A 19,448-nucleotide genomic window follows, 5' to 3' on the forward strand; every position below is an offset into this window, starting at 1 on the left:
ACTAAAGCGATGCCACAATTGTTAGTAAATACATATATGTAACACAGACTTCAAATCTGGAAAAAAGCACAGGAGACCTGATGGAAATACTGTATATTGTAAAGAAGTGATTCTTGTAAGACATTGCTCTTACTAGTAATTGGCAATTCATTTTCTCTGGTACCATCACATATTGCATGACTTACTTTTCATATTCACAGGCAATAAAACACAGGCCTCATTTACACAACCATATGTATTTTGCAGGCCACTAAAAGCAGATCCGTAAAACAGGGATGATGTCCGTGTGATGTCTGTGTCGCATAGTTTTTTTTACGGTCCCATTGTCTTCAATGGGTCAATGGTTGCATTTTGCAGCCACATATAGGACATGTTCTATCTTTTTGTAGAATGGACATACGGATGTGGAATGTGCACGGATGATCGCAAAATATACATGGTAGAGTGTGCATGAGGCCTTAAATGGAATCTGTCACCAGCAACCTCCCTATCCAACCATTTGCATAGACACATAACTGTAGTTCACCTGGTTAAAAGGGTTTTCCAGGATTTTGATACTGATAACCTATCCTCAGGAAAGGTCATCAGTATCTGATTGGTGGGGGTCCGACATCCAGGACCCCTGGCGATCAGCTGTTTGAGAAGGCACTGGCACTCCTGTGAGACCCGCTGCCTTATCGCAGCTAACCAAGCACAGCGCAGTACATTGTAAACAGGCTGTGCTTGGTATCGTGCTCAGCCCCATAGGAGTCAATGCTTGGCAAGCGCGAAGAAGGCCACGGAGCGCCAGTACCTTCTCAATCAGCTGATTGGTGGGGGTCCCTGGTGTTGGACCCCACCAATCACATACTGATCCTGAGGATAAGTCATCAGTATCAAAATCCCAGAAAACTACTTTAAGGCCTTGTTCATATATCCAAATTTTCCATGAAGAGCACACGTACCCATTGATTTTAATATGATTTTTCACACATCAGTGGATTCCCAATGACTATGGTTCAGTAGAAAAATCATAGGAGCATGCACTGTTTTGGTTCATGATGCAGACCAAACACGTTGTGTTCTGTCAGTGTAATTTTTGCACCTTTTTTTGGTGCTACATGGGGCTTTAGTTTTAATGTTATTTTTATTTTAGCATTTTTTGTTTTTATTTTTCATAAAAAGGAAAAAATGTAAAAAAAAAAAAACTGCGGGGGAGCGGGCGATGGGGTAGAGGGAAGAGGGAATAGTTTGTTTATTTTTTGTTAATAGTGCAACTAAAATTATTATTTTTTTAAATTAAGTCACCTTTCCATAATAGGCATTTTGATATATGGCATATATAGGTTATGGTTGCTGGGATAGAAATTGCGGTGTGGGGGCGTTTTTTTTTCATTAAATTTTTTTATTATGTCTTTTTTTTTATTTTACACTTTGTGCTCCCATGAGGTCATGCAGGAACTTTGGCGAACATTTAACTTTACATTTTTTGACGGATCTCAATACCAGAAAACTAAAACGCTAGTGTGAAAGTAGCCTTTGCCGAAACTGCAAGATCCAGATTTGAATACGGATCCGGTAGACTTATTCATTGAAATACCAGATCCATCTTTCCGGTATCATACGGAAAAACGGATCCGGTATTTATTTTTTTCACAGCTAGAAAGCACTGTGCATGCGCAGACCGGAAAAACTGATCCGGCAATGCGGTAATTTCTGGAACACTTGGTACTGGATCCGGCATTAATACATTTCAATGGAAATTAATGACGGATCCAGCAGGTGCGGTAGTGTTCTGGGATTTTGGCAGAAAAAAAAAAAAAACGCAGCATGCTGCGGGATTTTGTCCGGTCAAGTACCGTACAAGGGACGGAATGGAAGATATCCTGATGCATACTGAACGGATACCTTTTCATTCAGAATGCATTGAGACAAAACTGATGCATTTTTTTTGGTATTGAGACCTTATACCGGATTTCAATACCAGAAAAGAATAACGCTAGTGTGAAAGTACCCAAATAGTGTTTCTTTTTAAATTTTTCAGTATTTGTTGCTGTTTAATTTCATTTTTTGATTTTTTTCATTTTTATGAAACCACATAATTCTACTGACAATACTACTAAGGGTGCATTCACATGACAGTGGGACACTGTGCCCATTCTGCGGACTGCAAACAGCGCATCCACAAAATACGGGCACTGGCTGCATGCACCCTGCATCATGGTGCAGACCCATTGACTTCAAAGGGTCTGCAATCTGCATGATGCAGCCAAACATGGGTCATGTCCTACATTTTGCGGCATGGAGACACTGGAAGCACACGGAAGCCATTTAGTATAAAGACCGTCGGCGCACTGGCCTAAATTTGGTGCATTTCCAGGTAGTCTGTGTCAAAATTCAAATCTATACCAGCTATGAGCTAGTGTAGTTTTGAACGGTCATTTACGCTATTTTCTGTCATAAATGACAATAAATCTGTCAGGCAATGCCACTCCTCAAAAAGTGGCAAGAGAAGTGAAAGTCACAATCTATAGAGCAAATATGGTTTGTGCTATAATCTGCACCTTTTTATGCAATTTGTTTTGCGTGAAAAGCTTAAAAAATATCCTCGAATATATTTATATAATCTAAATCTAAACTTTCCTTAATACCTATGACAGCAAATAATACAACAAGCTATGTATTAAGAAATAAATTATACACATTAACACATACCATTGAATATTTTTATGTTTAAGCCAACTCTGACTCCACTCAAAACTAACTCCAGCTCTACAGCCCTGCTTTGAGTCCTAAAAAATAGACATACACCAACAATTAAACAAAAAAAATGGGCTATTTTACTTACTTTCACACATGTTCGGTTCCCCAGTTTTCCCATTTGCTGCTTTCCACGGCTGGTCATTATAAAGGGGTGCACACTGCTCACAATGAGGTCCTGCTGTATTGTGCTTACAAACACAATTACCATGGACCTGCAAAGTCAAAACACCAAATTGAAACTATTAAATGTGACTTTTAGGCCTCATGCACACGACCGTTGTGTGCATCCGCGGCCGTTATCCTGTTTTCCGTTTTTTTTTTTTGCGGACCCATTGACTTTCAATGGGTCCGTGGAAAAATCGGAAAATGCACCGTTTGGCTTCCGCGTCCGTGATCCGTTTTTCCAGTCCGTGAAAAAAATATGACCTGTCCTATTTTTTTCACGGACAACGGTTCACGGACCCATTCAAGTCAATGGGTCCGTGAAAAATCACGGATGCACACAAGATAGTCATCCGTGTCCGTGATCCGTGTCCGTGATCCGTGTCCGTTTTTCCTATCATTTTCAATGCAAACTTGACTTAGTTTATTTTTTCACTTTTCATGTCCGTGGATCCTCCAAAAATCAAGGAAGACCCACGGAAGAAAAAACGGTCACAGATCACGGAACAACGGAAATCCGTTTTGCGGACCGCAAAAAAAAACGGTCGTGTGCATGAGGCCTTATGCCAAGACTTTATACTGATGACCAATCCTCAGGAAAGGTGGGGTAATCGGTCAGCTGTTTGAGATGGCATCGGCACTCGCAGAGGATAGGTCATCAGTATTAAACACTCAGAAAACCCCTTTAAAAAAAATAAGTCAAATTTTGTGATAAGAGGGAAAGTAAAATGAATAATGAAGTATTACATACACATTGGGAGAGATTTATCAAGCCACTTACACCAGATCTGTGGCAGAATATAGGAAAGTAATGGCGGGTGAAACCAGGTGTTGCTTAGGAGCATGCACAATTTTCCTTAAAGGGAAGATTATATGTGCCCCTATCTAAGAGCAGGATATGATAGGGCAAGAAGCTTAGTTCATATTATTTGGAACAGGGTGACTCCTTGGAGGGACAGGGAGTCCTGATTACCCCACCTATTCTAGTTTTAGGTTGTATTTATCTATAATTGTAATTGATGTAGAAATCCAGCTTACTTTTACTTGCATTTGTCAGATGAAAAATAAAAGTTGCTTCAATGTGGTTCTTGAGAGACATAATACAATAATTATGAAAGGGTTTCTTGAGGCTTTTACAGCTTAAACAACAAAGCCTTATGTTGAAGATACAGATGACATAATGCCACAGAGACCGCTGTGGTGTATTAAAGATGCTAAATATTTTGACATGACAGATATTTCTTTCTAAGACATGAAATGTTTGCTGACATGGGCCTGAGTGAGGAGGAGATCCATCATTCAACAGCTTCTGTGTCTGACAAGTCAGTAGTGTTTACAGTAAGATGACTGTTATTTAATATTCTTTAATAGGAACCTCAAAGTATTCCCCCTGTTTATCCTAAGAAAACTGAGAAGCCCCTTCCTACATTCAGTCCTTTTGATACAGTATCTCATGAAAAGTGATGTGGTTATTATTCATATGGAATAAGGTAAACAAAGTCATGAAAAGTATACACCAAAATATTTGGAATTTATGCATTTCAGCTCTTTGTAAATGACATGAAATAAGAAACAAAGCCTACAAATTTCATGTGGCTCACTGCAGAATAAATATCGGATACTTATTAAAGGGGTTGTCTCATCTCGCCGTTACAAAGGCTAGAGGAGACACAGTCCTGAGCACCAGCCAGCAAGCTATCCTGTCTCCCTACCTCGGAAACAGCATAGCTTATTGTGCTACGTTGTTTCCACAGATCTCATGCACAGCAATGGGAGCTACTGAAACACCAGAGTGCTGAAGCGTTCTACAGTTTCCCAGGAGGTGGTCAGGACTGTGTCTCATCTCGCCTTAGTAACAGAGAGATGAGACAAACCCTTTAAATATAAAAAAAAAAATCTATTTCACTAAAGAGATTCTATATAATATTAAGATAAAGAATATTGCACACTATAAAGTGAAATAGGAAAGGGCCCCCATCCACAGTTTTATCTATTTTCAATATTGTGACTTTCAATAATATACGGTACCTGACAATATTCTAATGGGGGTCTTCTTTACATTTTACATACTGCATGTTAACAGCTATTACTTCCGATACCCCCCTAAAGACGTGCAAGCTCTGCTGAGCATGCATGTGTTCTAAATGGGCAAAGGAGAGTAAGCCACTGCCAGACACCACTATTGGTGGCTTATCTCCTGTGAGAGCAATAGGATAAGGCATGTTAAAATCCAACATGCTCAACACTTCTTTGCCCACATTTGTGTCTGCTGCACTCAGGTGAGAGTCAGGACACCCCCCTTTATTGGAAATGGAAAACCCACATCCCCAATGTGACAGATGAAGACTGGCGAGAGATACTAGCCTCCTCTATATCGGTCTCTCCCTCTATTAATAATATTTTGCTCCAAATTTGCATTTTCTATCACTGCTACTTAAAGGGGTTGTGCATGCCATATATATATATTGTGCATGCCATATATATATCTTGAACAAGATCCAGCGCTCACATGGAGCGCAGCCTCCTCTTCAAACAGCTGATGCGTGCAGGTGCCGGGTTGTCATACCCCTGCCAATCAGATATTGAAGACCTACCCTAACAATAGGTAATCAAAATACATAAGGTCTGCACAACACCTTTAGGATGGGCCACACGCCTTGTCTACGATGGTAATGCCCTAGATTGGACTTTTGGCATATGGTATGGGAGTGCCCCATTTGTATTCCATTTGGGAGGAAGTAGTAGCTATCCTTAAAGATATCACCAGTAGATTCATTCAATTTACTCCACAGATCTGTCTATTCGGCTTACTGCAGGAAGATCTTTGGCCACATTATGTTCGTATCTTCCTGTAGGAGACACTTTTATGGCTAGGGAAACCACTGCACTGAGATGGATGGACCGTCGCCCACCCACCCGTGCTACATGGAAGGCTGCTGTTAATTCCATTCATGTTTGTTTTCAAACATACAAAGTGCTCAACTAAATTCCAGAAAGTCTGAGGTGCTCGGCTGGCTCTTACAGACCATCCATCCTGACTGATCGACACAATCCGACCATTTCGCAACTGATTAATAAATGCTACGTTTTGACGCATCTGTCAATGGTAGACCAGTCACTGTTATTGTTCCACTGTGGTATGTTCTTGTTGTGAACTCTATGATTCTGTTGTACATAAGATTATGATGCCAATCTTTGAATGTCTGTACCACTTTGTTTATTGTTCAATAAAATGAGTTTAAAAAAATAAAATAAAGAGTATAATATTGTATGACACTGCGCTTCACTGAGATTAAAGGGGTAAACCTAGAAAAAAAGTGTTTATCCACAGGATAGATAATAAATATCAGATTGAGGGAGATCTGACTGCTGAGACCCACAGCAATAATAAGAACGAGGGGTCCCCAAGTTACCCTATTTGAATGGAGTGGTAGTAAGCATGTAGGTCCACTATTTCAGTGGGACTGAAAGAGCACTGTGAACATCAGTCCCATAAAAGTATGGCAGAATATAGGTGGAAAAAAAAAATGTGTGTGAAGTTATGTTCTCCCAACGTTGGCATGGGTTTGCTTCAGGGGTACTGTGGTTTCCTCCCAGTTTAGATTGTGGGGCCCACTGGGGACAGCGTGATGGCAATGTCTGTAAAGCGCTGTGCAATATGTTAGCACTATATAAATAAGTAATAGATAACATAAATAAGAAATATTTGATTGTAACAAAAGGCAGTTTGTTTGCTGGAGACCAGTACAATATTGAGTGTCTGCAGGCAACAGTGAAGCAGGTGGAGGATCCTCTCAAGCTTGGGGCTGCATTTCAGCAAATAGAGTTGAGAATTTGGTTGGGATTAATGGTGTCCTCAATGCTCAGAAATCCAGGCAGATACTTATCCATCATGCAATATCATCAGGGAGGCGTCTGATTAGCTTCAAATTTATTCTGCAGCAGGACAATGACCCCAAACATACGGTCAATGTCAGAACCATCTTCAGTGTAAAGAAGAACAAGTAGTCCTGGAAGTGATGATAAGGCGCCCACATAGCCCCGATATCAACATTGAGTCTGTCTGAGATAACATGAAGAGACACAAAGATTAGAGCAAGCCTACATCCACAGATTTGTGGTTAGCTCTCCAAGATGTCTGGAATAATCTCCCCACTAAGTTCCTTTAAAAGCTGGGTGTGTGTGTACCTAGAAGAATTGAAGCTGTGTGGAAGGCAAAGGGTGGTCACACCAAATATTGATTTGATTTAGATTTCTCTTTTGTTCATTCAGTTTGCATTTTAATTGTTAAAAATAAACTTTTAACACAACTAAAGAATTCTCATTTATGCCGGAAAGCAGCTGCTCTGCCCTCGAATACCATCACAGTCCAGCTATGCTAGATACTAGTAGTCGGTTCCTCTACTGGATGTTGCCTCCATTCTTGCACACTTGTTTTTAATGTATTGTATTCTTTGTGCCAATAAAGATCTGCATTGCTTGTAATACTTGTGTATTTTAGTTCAATAGTTCTCATGGCTAGTAGGTTTGTGTTAGCACATTTTGAAGCACCACATAGTAATATAAAGTGGTTACATTGCATATTCTGGTATGATAGCTAGTACAGATAATTTGCAATATGTATATGCCATTTCTTTGTTTGCTATCTTGCTATTTTAAATCTAATGGCTCTCCAATCTTAAGATTTGAGTGGAGAACCTCCTTAAAGTATGGCTCATGTTCTCATCTGAAATATGGCATACAATAAATCATTTTAACTGGTCTTTAACTTAAAATAAGATAACATAACATAATAAGGTTGTATCAAATTATGCAGGAAATGGAATTTAGACAGTTGTTCTTAAGTGTGTGTGGCTTACAGATTGAATTGCAGAGCATGGAACATTAACCACTGATTTCCTGACAGACACTAACATTTCTTCAGACGGAGTACAGAAGGTGTACTACTTGTAACTTCAGTGTCCAGATGCCTCAAGAGTACATACACAAGTCGTCCTCCAGAAGTCTGGTACATGGGCTGTTTTGGCAGAATTCATATTTGCTGAACCTTGTATGAACTCATTTAGTCACTGAACATTTAAAAGTGGAAGTTCCTTGAGAGAATGGCACCAAATAGTTGTGGAGTTCACATGACATTCCTAAGAGTTTAAGGGGAAATGCCTTTTCTTCACCAGACAATTTACTTGAGTCACCAACTATTTGGCTTTTTATTTTATTTTATAAATGACATGTATGAAAGTCATAAGACTGGAGCTTTTGCCAACGCATAAATATGCAAAAGAGAGCTGATTATACCCAAACTAAAAATCAGCAGTCAGTTATATTGTGTTTAAGGATGAGCAAACCAGTTCAAACTGAGCCGAGTTTGGTCCAAACTTTGCTATTTTTTGAATGACAGACAAACCCGAATCTTTCTGGGTTCATTTCGGACAATTCACTAAAGTGCATACCACCATTTTCGTGCACATGTCGGCGGGGAAAAAAGCACTAGGAAGGAGGAATAAGGCTGACCCTCAGAGGAAGTGTGGGGGGGGGGGTGGGGGGGGGGGAGACAGGCTGGATGAGCCAATCAACGCTGAAGCAGGCAGAGAGGTTGCCCTAGCAGAACGAGCAGAATGCCATTCTGTGCAGGGCTGTGAATGAGGGTGGTTGGCTGTGATAATGTCTGCCAGGAAAATGATCTTACGACAGGTTCACATAAATGTTATGAATTCCGTTATTGCTTTCTGTTATAACATGGTCGACAGGACTTTCTTTTCCGTCCTGCATAACGGAAACCAGACGGATCTGTTATGCTAATGTGGGGATTCACTCTGGTAGGCAGGTTAGCGGACGACACCAGGTTTTAAATCAATCTTCAGTGTTTTATTCACACTCATAACATAAAACAACACAACAGTCCCTTTTCAGGCTTGGTGCTTGTTCACACACAGAAAAACAAAATAACGTTCACCTGGTATCTTAGGTGTCAGTTCACACCCGGCTGAATGTGCAGCCTCAGAAAGTCCACTTGCAGGCTGTAAAGTGGCCTGCTCGCCTGACACACGGTCTTCAGACCTCAGCGCAGAGATCTCCACAGATCCACTATCATAGAGGAGTAATCCACACCACCTGACAGTGCTGACTGCTTTTAAACCTGCCAAGACCCAGCCTGGAATGTGGGGAGTAGCCACCCACCCAGCACTTTTGGCTACTCACAGTAAAAGCCGTCCCGGATAAGCTTTACAGCCATACTAAACAGCTGAAGTGTCAGACTGCAATCTGCAATACTGACACTTAAGGAAAAAAAACGGCTCTTACCTCACTGAGGCCAGGAACCTCGGTGACAAGTACTGACCATCAATGATGGCTCCTTGTTCCTTCCTACACTTGCCATTGACTTCTATTATATTATGACAGATCAAAACGGAATGCCTCTAAAAGGTTTCCATCTAGAATTCCATCTAATGAATTCCGTTATTTTCCATTATAATGACAAGCAATAACGGAGCTCATAACGTTGAAGTGAACCACCATAAGGGAGTCAGAGACAGTGAAAAATCAATCAGGGACAGTCAGAAATCAATCAAAGCTTTCCTTCACTAGTTTTCCCTCCTGGTTTTGGCTACAAAAACTTCAGGCAGTGTGCCCATACCCTAGTATTATAGACCCACTGAAAAGTGATGTCTCATTAGTTTAAGTAAAGCCCGCTGTGGTCTTTTCGGACGTGCGGCACTTGAACACAGTACTGTTGTGTGGTCGTACCCTAATGTGCATGGGCACAAACATGCATATGGACAGACTATCTGCATAACACTAAAGGCCAACTGGCATGGAAACTGCACCAGGAAACTGCAGTATGTAAGAAACCACAAAAACTGAGTAGAAAATGATTGAAGTCCAGAGATGATTTTTTCCCACATGCCTTTACCTGTTGTCAGTAAATATCTTGCTACAGTCTGCTACGAGATGTAAAAGGTGAAAGACGGTGACTGATAGATGGCCACACTCTCCCCTTCTCAGAGTTTTCTTGTTTTGTCCTGACAGAATGCAAACCCAGTCTTGGCAATAAATATACAGCTCCTGCACTACGCCATATCACGTTATCCTAAAGCTGAACATACACAATGGCCCTGATTTATCATACATTCACTCCAGAATTATGGTGCCAAAAAGTTGCAAAAATAGGGATTTTGCAACTTTTTGCATTTTTACACCACTCACTCTAGTTTTGTAATGTGGGTGTGGTGGAGTAGGAAAACTGGAGGAGCCTCTCTATACAGAAGTGTTAGGCCTAAGGACAAGACAAACTTATCAAATTAGGAAGGCTGAGATTCAGCCTGCATTTGTGCGAGGGGCGTCTGCCCCATTTATTCACTGGCTCCCTTACCCCGGCACGCGTCTCTCTCGTGCCCCACCCTCCCTCCCCTTTTCTCTGTTGTCCTCATCAGGGTATGCCCCCTTTTAGGCCTACCCACGTACCTGGCTCCAAGCACAGGTCAGCCAGAGTGGGGTCCGGGGTTAGGCATGCTTCCCCGATTCGTTCACAGGTAGCCACGACCACAAATAACATGAGACATTTGATAAATGTGACATAAAGTACTCCAACGCAGACTCAGGCAAAACTGACTTCTAATTTTCCCCTCATGATAAATTCCCTCCACTGAATCCAAATTGTTCAAATCCTACAATTTTAGAGGGACTGGCTGCTGATTTCATGTGTATAGGGGCCACCTAATGTACCCAATCCTTTCCTGTCCTGGAGATAAGGCACTGCCTGAGCTGGTAGAAGCTTATTCTGCCCACCGTTCTCATGACCTGCATGCTCAGCAAAGTCCCGTGCACATGTTTATGGGGAAGTCGAAAGGGAAAGCTGTCACATAACTGATATTAAATGTGTAGGACCAGCTCACATCAAGGTGTTTTGGCTAAGACCCCATTCATACAACCATGGTGTTTCCGGATCTATACCTCTGCGCCGCAAATGATAGAACATGTCCTATCTTTTGCCGCTTCTTGTGGATCGCAGACCCATTGAAGTCAGTGGGTCTGCATCACGATGCAGAGTTTACACAGCCCATGTGTTGAGGACCTGCGGTTTGTGGTACGCAACACAGGCACGGCAGCACCCCAATTGTGTGAATGGGGCCTAAATAATATAAAAAGGAAATTTGTACCACCAAATACTAATGAACTTAACTGAAACAAACAAGAAAATGAAATGGGACAGAAAGAAAAATATGTAGACAATATACAACAATATAAAAAAATAGTTTCATCATTGCACGAATGAGACTTGTGTGTAGTAACCTGTGGTGTCAGCAGTCATATCCTGAAATGAATTCTATTGCACAATTATTTTATACTCACCACCTGGAGTTTGCTGGTTGTCCGGACTTGTCGGAATCCATCTGTTGGAACACAGTGATCTGCATGTCCGTTGCAAAAGCAGCTTCCTTTTACAATGAAGTCGTATACAGCATAGTGTGCTAGGGACTGCGGCTTGACATCCAAACTCTTATTTACACATGGGCATCTTTGTTGCTTCAGCAGCTGTACACGTAGGTTAGTGATCTTCAGCTGGTCCTGAGCCTTTTCACTATAGGGATCCACAGCGGAATAAGGTGGTGACATTGTTCTGTAAATTACCTGCGGTGACAGATGGGCACATAAGACTTGGTAAGACTAAACATGACACAATATAGCTGCATATGCCAAGACTAAACAGTACACTAGGTGAGTCTAGTGTTGCACTTATGTCATCCCCTTCTCATCTTTATCCCTACATTTCATAATGATTTTTTTGGGGAAAATATGTTCAGCTTGGAAATGGCAGATGCTTCCCAAAATCATAATGTCCCATGTGATGCCAAACTTCCACTGAGAGTATTTTTGTTGTACACAGCGCAAGTACAGATTTTGAGCGTTTGGACGCAACTGTTCATTCGTTCAAGACTCCATAGGCATTCACACACCAGTGTTTTAGTCAGTAATTTCCAGCAGTTATTGTGAGCCAAAATCAGGTGCGGGAAAAAAACTGACAGTAACAGAGTGCTCCTCATAAACAATAGTGCCAGCAAAAAACAAGTAGCTAATTCAAGCAGAGTGCCCCAATTAACAGTACTGACATAGCTAAGAACACCGAGTGACTAGAATCTGGCTGCCTACAAGTGCCAAAAGGGAAAGCTAACTGCATACATATTTATACAGCTGCTACTGAAGTCAATGGAAGCAACTCAAATGCATCAAGTCCTTCCAAGTAAAAGGTACCAGCAGCTTTAGCAGGTTTGCTTGCTTTGCTAGAAGCAGGGTTGTGGAGTTGGTAAGGCAAAATTCTGCTTCCAACTCCTGCATTTCATCACACTCCGACGCCTTCAAAAAATGGCCAATAATTTAGTAATACAAATTTGCTGCAGTAAAATGGTGACATCGGGCTTTTTCTCACCATCATGTAAGTAATCAAGCTACTTAGAAGTTAAAGGAAACCTGTGACCAGTTTTATGGTGTCCTAACTAAGGGCAACATAAATAAAAGACTGATTCTCTTAGCAAAATGCTGGGTCACTTTATTTAATTGACCCAGTCAATCTGCCAACATCTTGTATTGAAAAGCTCCAGGTGATAATGATGAGTCATGAATATTCATGAGCTCCTGACTCTCCCCGCCTACCTGCTGCTGATTGACAGTTATTTTCCATATGAATCAGCAGCAGGTGGGCAGGGGAGTGCCTATAGCTCTGAATTAAAAATACGCTGGACTCAAATCAGCTCATTAGCATACGTCATGTGGCATCTTTGTGTGTATATTATGAGATAACCATCTGTCACACCAGTAAGTGAATACATCTAAGGTACTTTTTAGTAGTTAATGATTGTATATAATAAGTTAGATTATAATCAAATATCCACATCACAGGTTCCCTTTAAACTATATTTATTGTGTCCGTTTTTAACTAACTTTTTTTCACTGTCGTGTGCATGTAGCCTTAGTCAGATGATTTATAGAAAACAGAAAGTCACAACTTGTAAACAGACTGATTTTTTGAACCCTTGTATCTCAGAAATGGCAGAGGCAAACGGATCCGTCCTGACACACAATGTAAGTCAATGGGGACGGATCAGTTTTCACTGACACAATATGGTGCAATAGAAAACAGATCCGTCCCCCCATTGACTTTCAATGGTGTTCAAGACTGATCCGTTTTGGCAATGTTAAAGATAATACAAACGGATCCGTTCTGAATGGATGCATGCGGTTGTATTATCGGTGCGGATCCGTCTGTGCAGATCCATGACGGATCCGCACCAAACGCGAGTGTGAAAGTAACCTTACTTATTCCTGGACAAGACCTTTAATGCTGTCTTCCTGTTCTGTCTGGCAGTTCTGAGACGACTGCAGGCATACCCAGTAGTGAACGTCCTCCTTTGGTCTTTAGAGGAGGAACTTACTACTGAGCATGTGCAGCACGGTTTCAGGCATTGTAAGTAAGGGCATTGGAGCAGTCTGAAGATACCTAGTATAAGGGACAGGGGAGAACACAAGAGATGTGAGAACTGATTTTCTATCACCACTAGAACACCCTACTTATCACTGTTTATAGTATAAGGGACAGGGGAGGGGGAGAATTGATTTTCTATAATCACTAGAACCCCCTGCTTATCACTGTTTATAGTATAAGGGACAGGAAAGGGGAGAACTGATTTTCTATCATCACTAGAACACCCTGCTTATCACTGTTTATAGTATGAAGGACAGAAGAGAACTGATTATCTATCACCACTAGAACACCCTGCTTATCAATATTTATAGTATAAGGGACAGGAGAGGGGGAGAATTGATTTTCTATCATCACTAGAACCCCCTGCTTATCACTGTTTATAGTATAAGGGACAGGAAAGGGGAGAACTGATTTTCTATCATCACTAGAACACCCTGCTTATCACTGTTTATAGTATGAAGGACAGAAGAGAACTGATTATCTATCACCACTAGAACACCCTGCTTATCAATATTTATAGTATAAGGGACAGGAGAGGGGGAGAATTGATTTTCTATCATCACTAGAACCCCCTGCTTATCAATATTTATAGTATAAGGGACAGGAGAGGGGGAGAACTGATTATCTATCACCACTAGAACACCCTGCTTATTAATGTTTATAATATAAAGACAGGAGAGAACACAGGAGAGGTAAGAACTGATTATCTACCGCCACTAGAACAGTCTGCGTATCACCATTTATAATATAAGGACAGGAGAGGTGAGGCATGATTATCACCACTAGAACACCCTGTTTATCATTGATTATAGTATAAGGGACAGGAGAGGGGTTAACTGCTTATAAAAGTTTATGATATGAAGACAGGAGAGAACACAGGAGAGGTGAGAACTGATTATCTACCGCCACTAGAACAGTCTGCGTATCACCATTTATAATATAAGGACAGGAGAGGTGAGGCCTGATTATGTCACTCCTGTGACAGGTCTTAGAAGGTCTGAAAGATTATCTGCACATTAGTGATCTGACAGCCTCTTTTGGTTTCACTTTGTCTGTGTGTTGCTGGTATGTCCACACCTCCTGTTCAGGTGTGGATCATGTGACCTTTACCCATCCCTATTTAGTCTGACTTTACCCATCACTCCTTGCTCTGGATAGCTTCATTTGGTTTTGGAAGAGCTGGTGTGTGGTTCGTGTTGAAGTCCTGTTCATCCATCAACCTCAGAAGTTAAGTGTCCTGCTTGTTGTGTTTTGTATTCCCCCCCCCCCCTCTCTGGTTGTTTACTAGGCCTCAGCGAGACGCTAGTTCCTTCACCAGGGAAGGAAGGGGTTGTCTCTGCCCTGTCATTACCTTTAGGGCATCCGAGGGTCATCAGGGTTTTCTAGGTTCCGGTGCATGGGCATCTCTACCATTGAGAGGTGCCCATATGGATAGGACTTAGGGCCAGGAGCAGGGTTTTATAGGTGGTGACCCTTTTCCTTCCCTAGTGGTGAGGCCTAGTGTCTTTACCCTTCCTTCTTGTTGTCTTTTGGTGTTCTCCCCTATTACATCCGTGACAGATTATCACCACTAGAACACCCTGCTTATCATTGATTATAGTATAAGGGACAGGAGAGGGGTTTACTGCTTATGAAAGTTTATGATATGAAGACAGGATAGAACACAGGAGAGGTAAGAACTGATTATCTATCACCACTAGAACACCCTGCTTAGCACTGTTTCTGATAAATAAGGGCCTTAGACTGATAGAACATAAAATATATTTATGATTGACATTTCTAAACTCTTCTAAATGTATATGCAAGTGAATACATTAATTACACAATATAAACAGACAATATGTTTTTAAGCTAGAGTCAGACTTTTCTACCAACTCCACCCAAAACTAGTTTCAACTCCCACTCCACAGCCCTGGCTAGGAGTCCATGAGATTTCCCTTAAAGTGACACTAAAGTCTGAAAAACAAGAGAAAAAAATAACCATCTAAGGAAAGCTTGTCTTTACCTATATCTACTTAGACATCTTCAAACTGCTACAGAAAGCAGTTTTTAGAAATTTCCTGCAGTCAGACAAATGCCTTATTCTTTCAATTTTCTCCATCTTTGGCTAAAGACATGCTTTTATCAATATATGAGCACATGACCTCACAGTCACACAGTATGTTCAGGAAAGTGGCAGGCTTAACTCCAATACACTTCAATAGACAATCATAGCACTTTGAAAGCACTGGAAACTTAGCAACTTCTTACAAAACCTCCTCCTGTGTGTTTGCAGGGAAACTAGACAGTACAAGTGCACTGATACTACAGGAAGTGCTACCCAGCTTCCTTATGTGCCTGAATGTCGTTAGCCTATGTAGCGAGGAAGGATTTCTAGGTCTATGCAAATTTGACATCTATCAGCGTGTGTCACGGGGTTCCGAAGGTGCACTCGGTCCCCCATTGCCCGCAGACCTGTTGCTTAGCTTTGGGAATGAGGATTTGTGCTTGACCTCATTCCCAGGGCGGCTTTGCTGGCTGGGTGGCTCCCTGCTCCTAGTCTGCCTTGAGCGCCGAGCTGATCACTCGGTGCTCGACTGGTTGGCCTGTAGGTCATGTGACGCTGGCCACGTCACATGACCCTCACTCCCCACTATAAATAAAGGCAGCCTGCTGGCCACAGGTTGCCTGTTAATTTCTAGGTTCCTGGCTATTTGTTGGACTACTGAATACTTACCTGATCCTGTTCCCTGACAATCTTCTGCCTGTTCCTCCTGTACTGCGCATCCATCCTGGTATTGTGACCTCGGCTCCCACCTGACTACTCTCTTAGGACTCCTCTTGTACTTCGCTACTCTCCTGGTATTTGACCCCAGCTTCTCCTGACCATTCTTTGCTTAATCCGTTGTACTGCGTAGCTCTCTTGGTTCTGACCCGGTCCGTTCATGTTCCGTATTTTGTCTTGTCTGTCTTCCCTGCACATATCCTAAGTTAGGGACTGCCGTCCAGTTGTCCCCTGTCATCAGGACTCGTGAGGCAAGTAGGCAGGGCCAGGGGTGAGGGTGGAGCGCAGTGGTCACTACCCTTCCCCCTGTGTGTGTGTGGACGTGACCCTTACAGCGTGGGTAACAAGTCGTGTGGATCTGTACACATTATCCTGATAATGTTACTCTTACATTATGCAAGTAAACCAGCTTTCACAGGACCCTGACAAGTAAATCTGTCAAGCTATGGCTCTATTTAGGAACGAGGAGGGAGATTTATCTTGGTAGATTTAGTATTGTACATAGGAACATAATTTATAAGGCTGAAAAAAATACATTTGTCCATCCAGTTCAGCCTGTTATCCTGCAAGTTAATCCAGAGGAAGGCAAAACCCCCTGTGAGATAGAAGCCATACTTCCTAATTTTAGGGGAGGAGGGGGGGGGGGGGGGGGGGAATTCCTTCCCGACTCCAATCAGGCAACCAGAATAACTCCCTGGATCAACGACCCATCTCTAGTAGCTATAGCCTGTAATATTATTACACTCCAGAAATATGTCCAGGCCCCTCGAACTTTTTTAGTGAACTCACCATCACACCTCCTCAGGCAGAGAGTTTCATAGTCTCACTGCTCTTACCATAAAGAATCCTCTTCTATGTTTGTGTAGAAACCTTCTTTCCTCTAGATGCAGAGGATGTCTTCTCATCACAGTCACAGTCCTGGGAATAAATAGATGATGGGATAGATCTCCATACTGACCCGTGATATATTTATACATAGTTCTGCTGTCCATATACTGGTAACCCAGCTTTCCCAGGATCCTGACAGGCAAATCTGCCAAGCTATGGCACTATTTAGGAGTGTGGAGGGATATTTGTCTCGGTAGATTCAGTATTTTGTATTCTTTATTACAGTTCCCAGAACCTTGAAAGGCTACTGTGCCTAGCTGCGGCACTATTTAGGAGTGAAGAGGGGGATTTATTTAGGTAGGCTTAGTATTTAGCAATCACTACTATAGCGCCACAATGTGTTAGCCAGCTTTCCCAGGACCCTGAATGACAAATCTGTCTAGCTATGCTACAGTAGAGAGGATCACTTGGATTCTTACTCAGCTTTTCTAGGTCCCTGGCTAGCATTTCTAGGCTGATCTGGCATTCTGAAGTATGGGAAAGCTGGGTAACAATCTCTTTGGGGTGGTGATCAGGGACAAATTGGTTTAAAAAAAATACACATTAAAAATTGGTTTTACAAACACACATTACGTGAATCTATCATATGGTACCAAGGCAACATAATCTGTTGTTATCAATGCAGCTGTACAGTCTTGTCGCCCAGCTTTTCCAGTACTCTGAATGCAAGTTGCCCTAGCTATATGAAAGGATTTATCACTACCTAACTAGGCAAAGTTGTAATTCAGCAGTCTGGGAAAGCTGGGCAACAACCTCTCCAGAGATGTAATAGAGGCCACACTTGGTACATACATTCTGTACACACAATGGGTGTCATTTATTAAGCTGAAATACACCTATATTAGGTGTATTTTAGGCGCAGATTGCGGCGCAACAGATAGTTGCGCCGCAATCTGCAACTTTTCCCTGCTCACGCCAGGTCTAAATAAGTGGGCATGGTGTGGGCAGGAAAGGGCAGGTCCGTCTCATTTACCATTTTCTACACCTGTTTTAGGCCTAGGAAAAGGTCTAAATGTAAGAAAGCTTGGAAGCTGTCTTAGATTAAGAACTGGCGGAGGATCCGCCGAAGTTATGAAGAGGTCGGCACCTCTTAATAACTCCGGCGGGAACCACCGCCAGCTTAGGGGTTTATTAAATGTGCCCCTATATCCATAAATGTAACATCAGGACATCAGTCAGTATATACTAAATATGTAGTTTGGTGAAAGTCAAATCTGAACATTCCAATCATGCAGTGAAGGGAAGAATTATAACTGCGTAACTGGGCAGAATAGCTTTTCAGCTGTATGTACTATGGGTCGTATATACTACAGCTGATATTAGTGCTGTTACTGTTACTAGATCTATTTGTACTATTAGTGACTAGGAAATTCCTTCTAGCAAAATGGCCACACTCACTGTGTAGACAAAAATTATCAGACTAAACCCACCCGCCTTCTCCTAAACTTCCTGGATCACATGTACTAGCATCAGAGTGGGGCGAGGGATGGGGGAAAAGACATGGCTGCAGCCCAAGAAAACAATGCACTACTTTTCCATTGTATTTTTTCATGGTCTGCAATTCTGATGAAACAAGAGCAATTAACACAAAAACAGGAGATTATGTTACATTTTGTTCTTCTTTGTTTGGATTCTGGCTTTAGTGGCCCTTTAATCCAGGAGACTTCCAGAAAACCAGAGCAGCCAAGTATAGCCAAGGCTGCAACATACAAGAGATGTTGGCTGCCCACCCTATGTTACAGTGCTACTCCAATATTGTCTCCATAGGGATCAGAGATCTTTTTTTTATATACCGCTCCACATCCTTTCTTTCATTAGAATTACTGTACATATTATGCATAATAATACTGTAAAATAATTCATGGTATGTGACAAGTTGCACTTTTTAACTCTATTTTGAGGCACTTAAGTAAACTATTTCCAGTAAAATTCCTTTTCAACAATGTGAACAAATGCATAAAATACCAAGAAATCCTGTTGACAGTACAATACGATAAACTCAGATATGAATATTTCCCACAGTTTTTATTCTCATAATATGGGTACATAGCATAATCCATCTTGTTATCGCCATCAATTTTCACAGGAGTATTTTACACACGAGCACATAGTCCAAATTCTAGGTATGTGCTTTACGTCACATAGAAAGTTTTAGACACATTATTTGAACACCTGTGTGAGACCTGTTCGGGTTTTTTTCTACGATTTTCCCCATGCTTTCTAGTGCTTAAAGTGAAAGTTCTTTTGTATACATTGGTAGCCCACCAATTACTAGAATGAAGGGGCTCAAGCAAGGCCATCTTATATATTTCAATGGGAAATCTGTCAACATGCTCTGAGCTTCCACACTCTCAACGTTCAAGAAATTAACTCTTTGAAATGAAAGGGGTTGGACATTAGTGACATCCACTGCAC

The 19,448-nt window shown here is 41.6% G+C and overlaps 1 protein-coding gene across 1 annotated transcript in view; it reads right to left on the reverse strand.

Moving 5' to 3' along the window:
• NTN4 (netrin 4) overlaps positions 1 to 19,448 on the reverse strand; it is a 157,999-nt gene that overhangs the window by 61,618 nt on the left and 76,933 nt on the right. Inside the window, exons 3-4 of the mRNA XM_040409025.1 lie at positions 11,254 to 11,532; positions 2,828 to 2,954 (exon numbers count right to left, since the gene is read on the reverse strand). Coding sequence (XP_040264959.1) covers positions 2,828 to 2,954; positions 11,254 to 11,532 — 406 coding nt within the window. The remainder of the gene's footprint in view (positions 1 to 2,827; positions 2,955 to 11,253; positions 11,533 to 19,448) is intronic.

The sequence above is a fragment of the Bufo bufo genome, chromosome 1 (genome assembly GCF_905171765.1).
Source record: "Bufo bufo chromosome 1, aBufBuf1.1, whole genome shotgun sequence".
In the NCBI taxonomy this organism is placed as follows: Eukaryota; Metazoa; Chordata; class Amphibia; order Anura; family Bufonidae; genus Bufo; species Bufo bufo.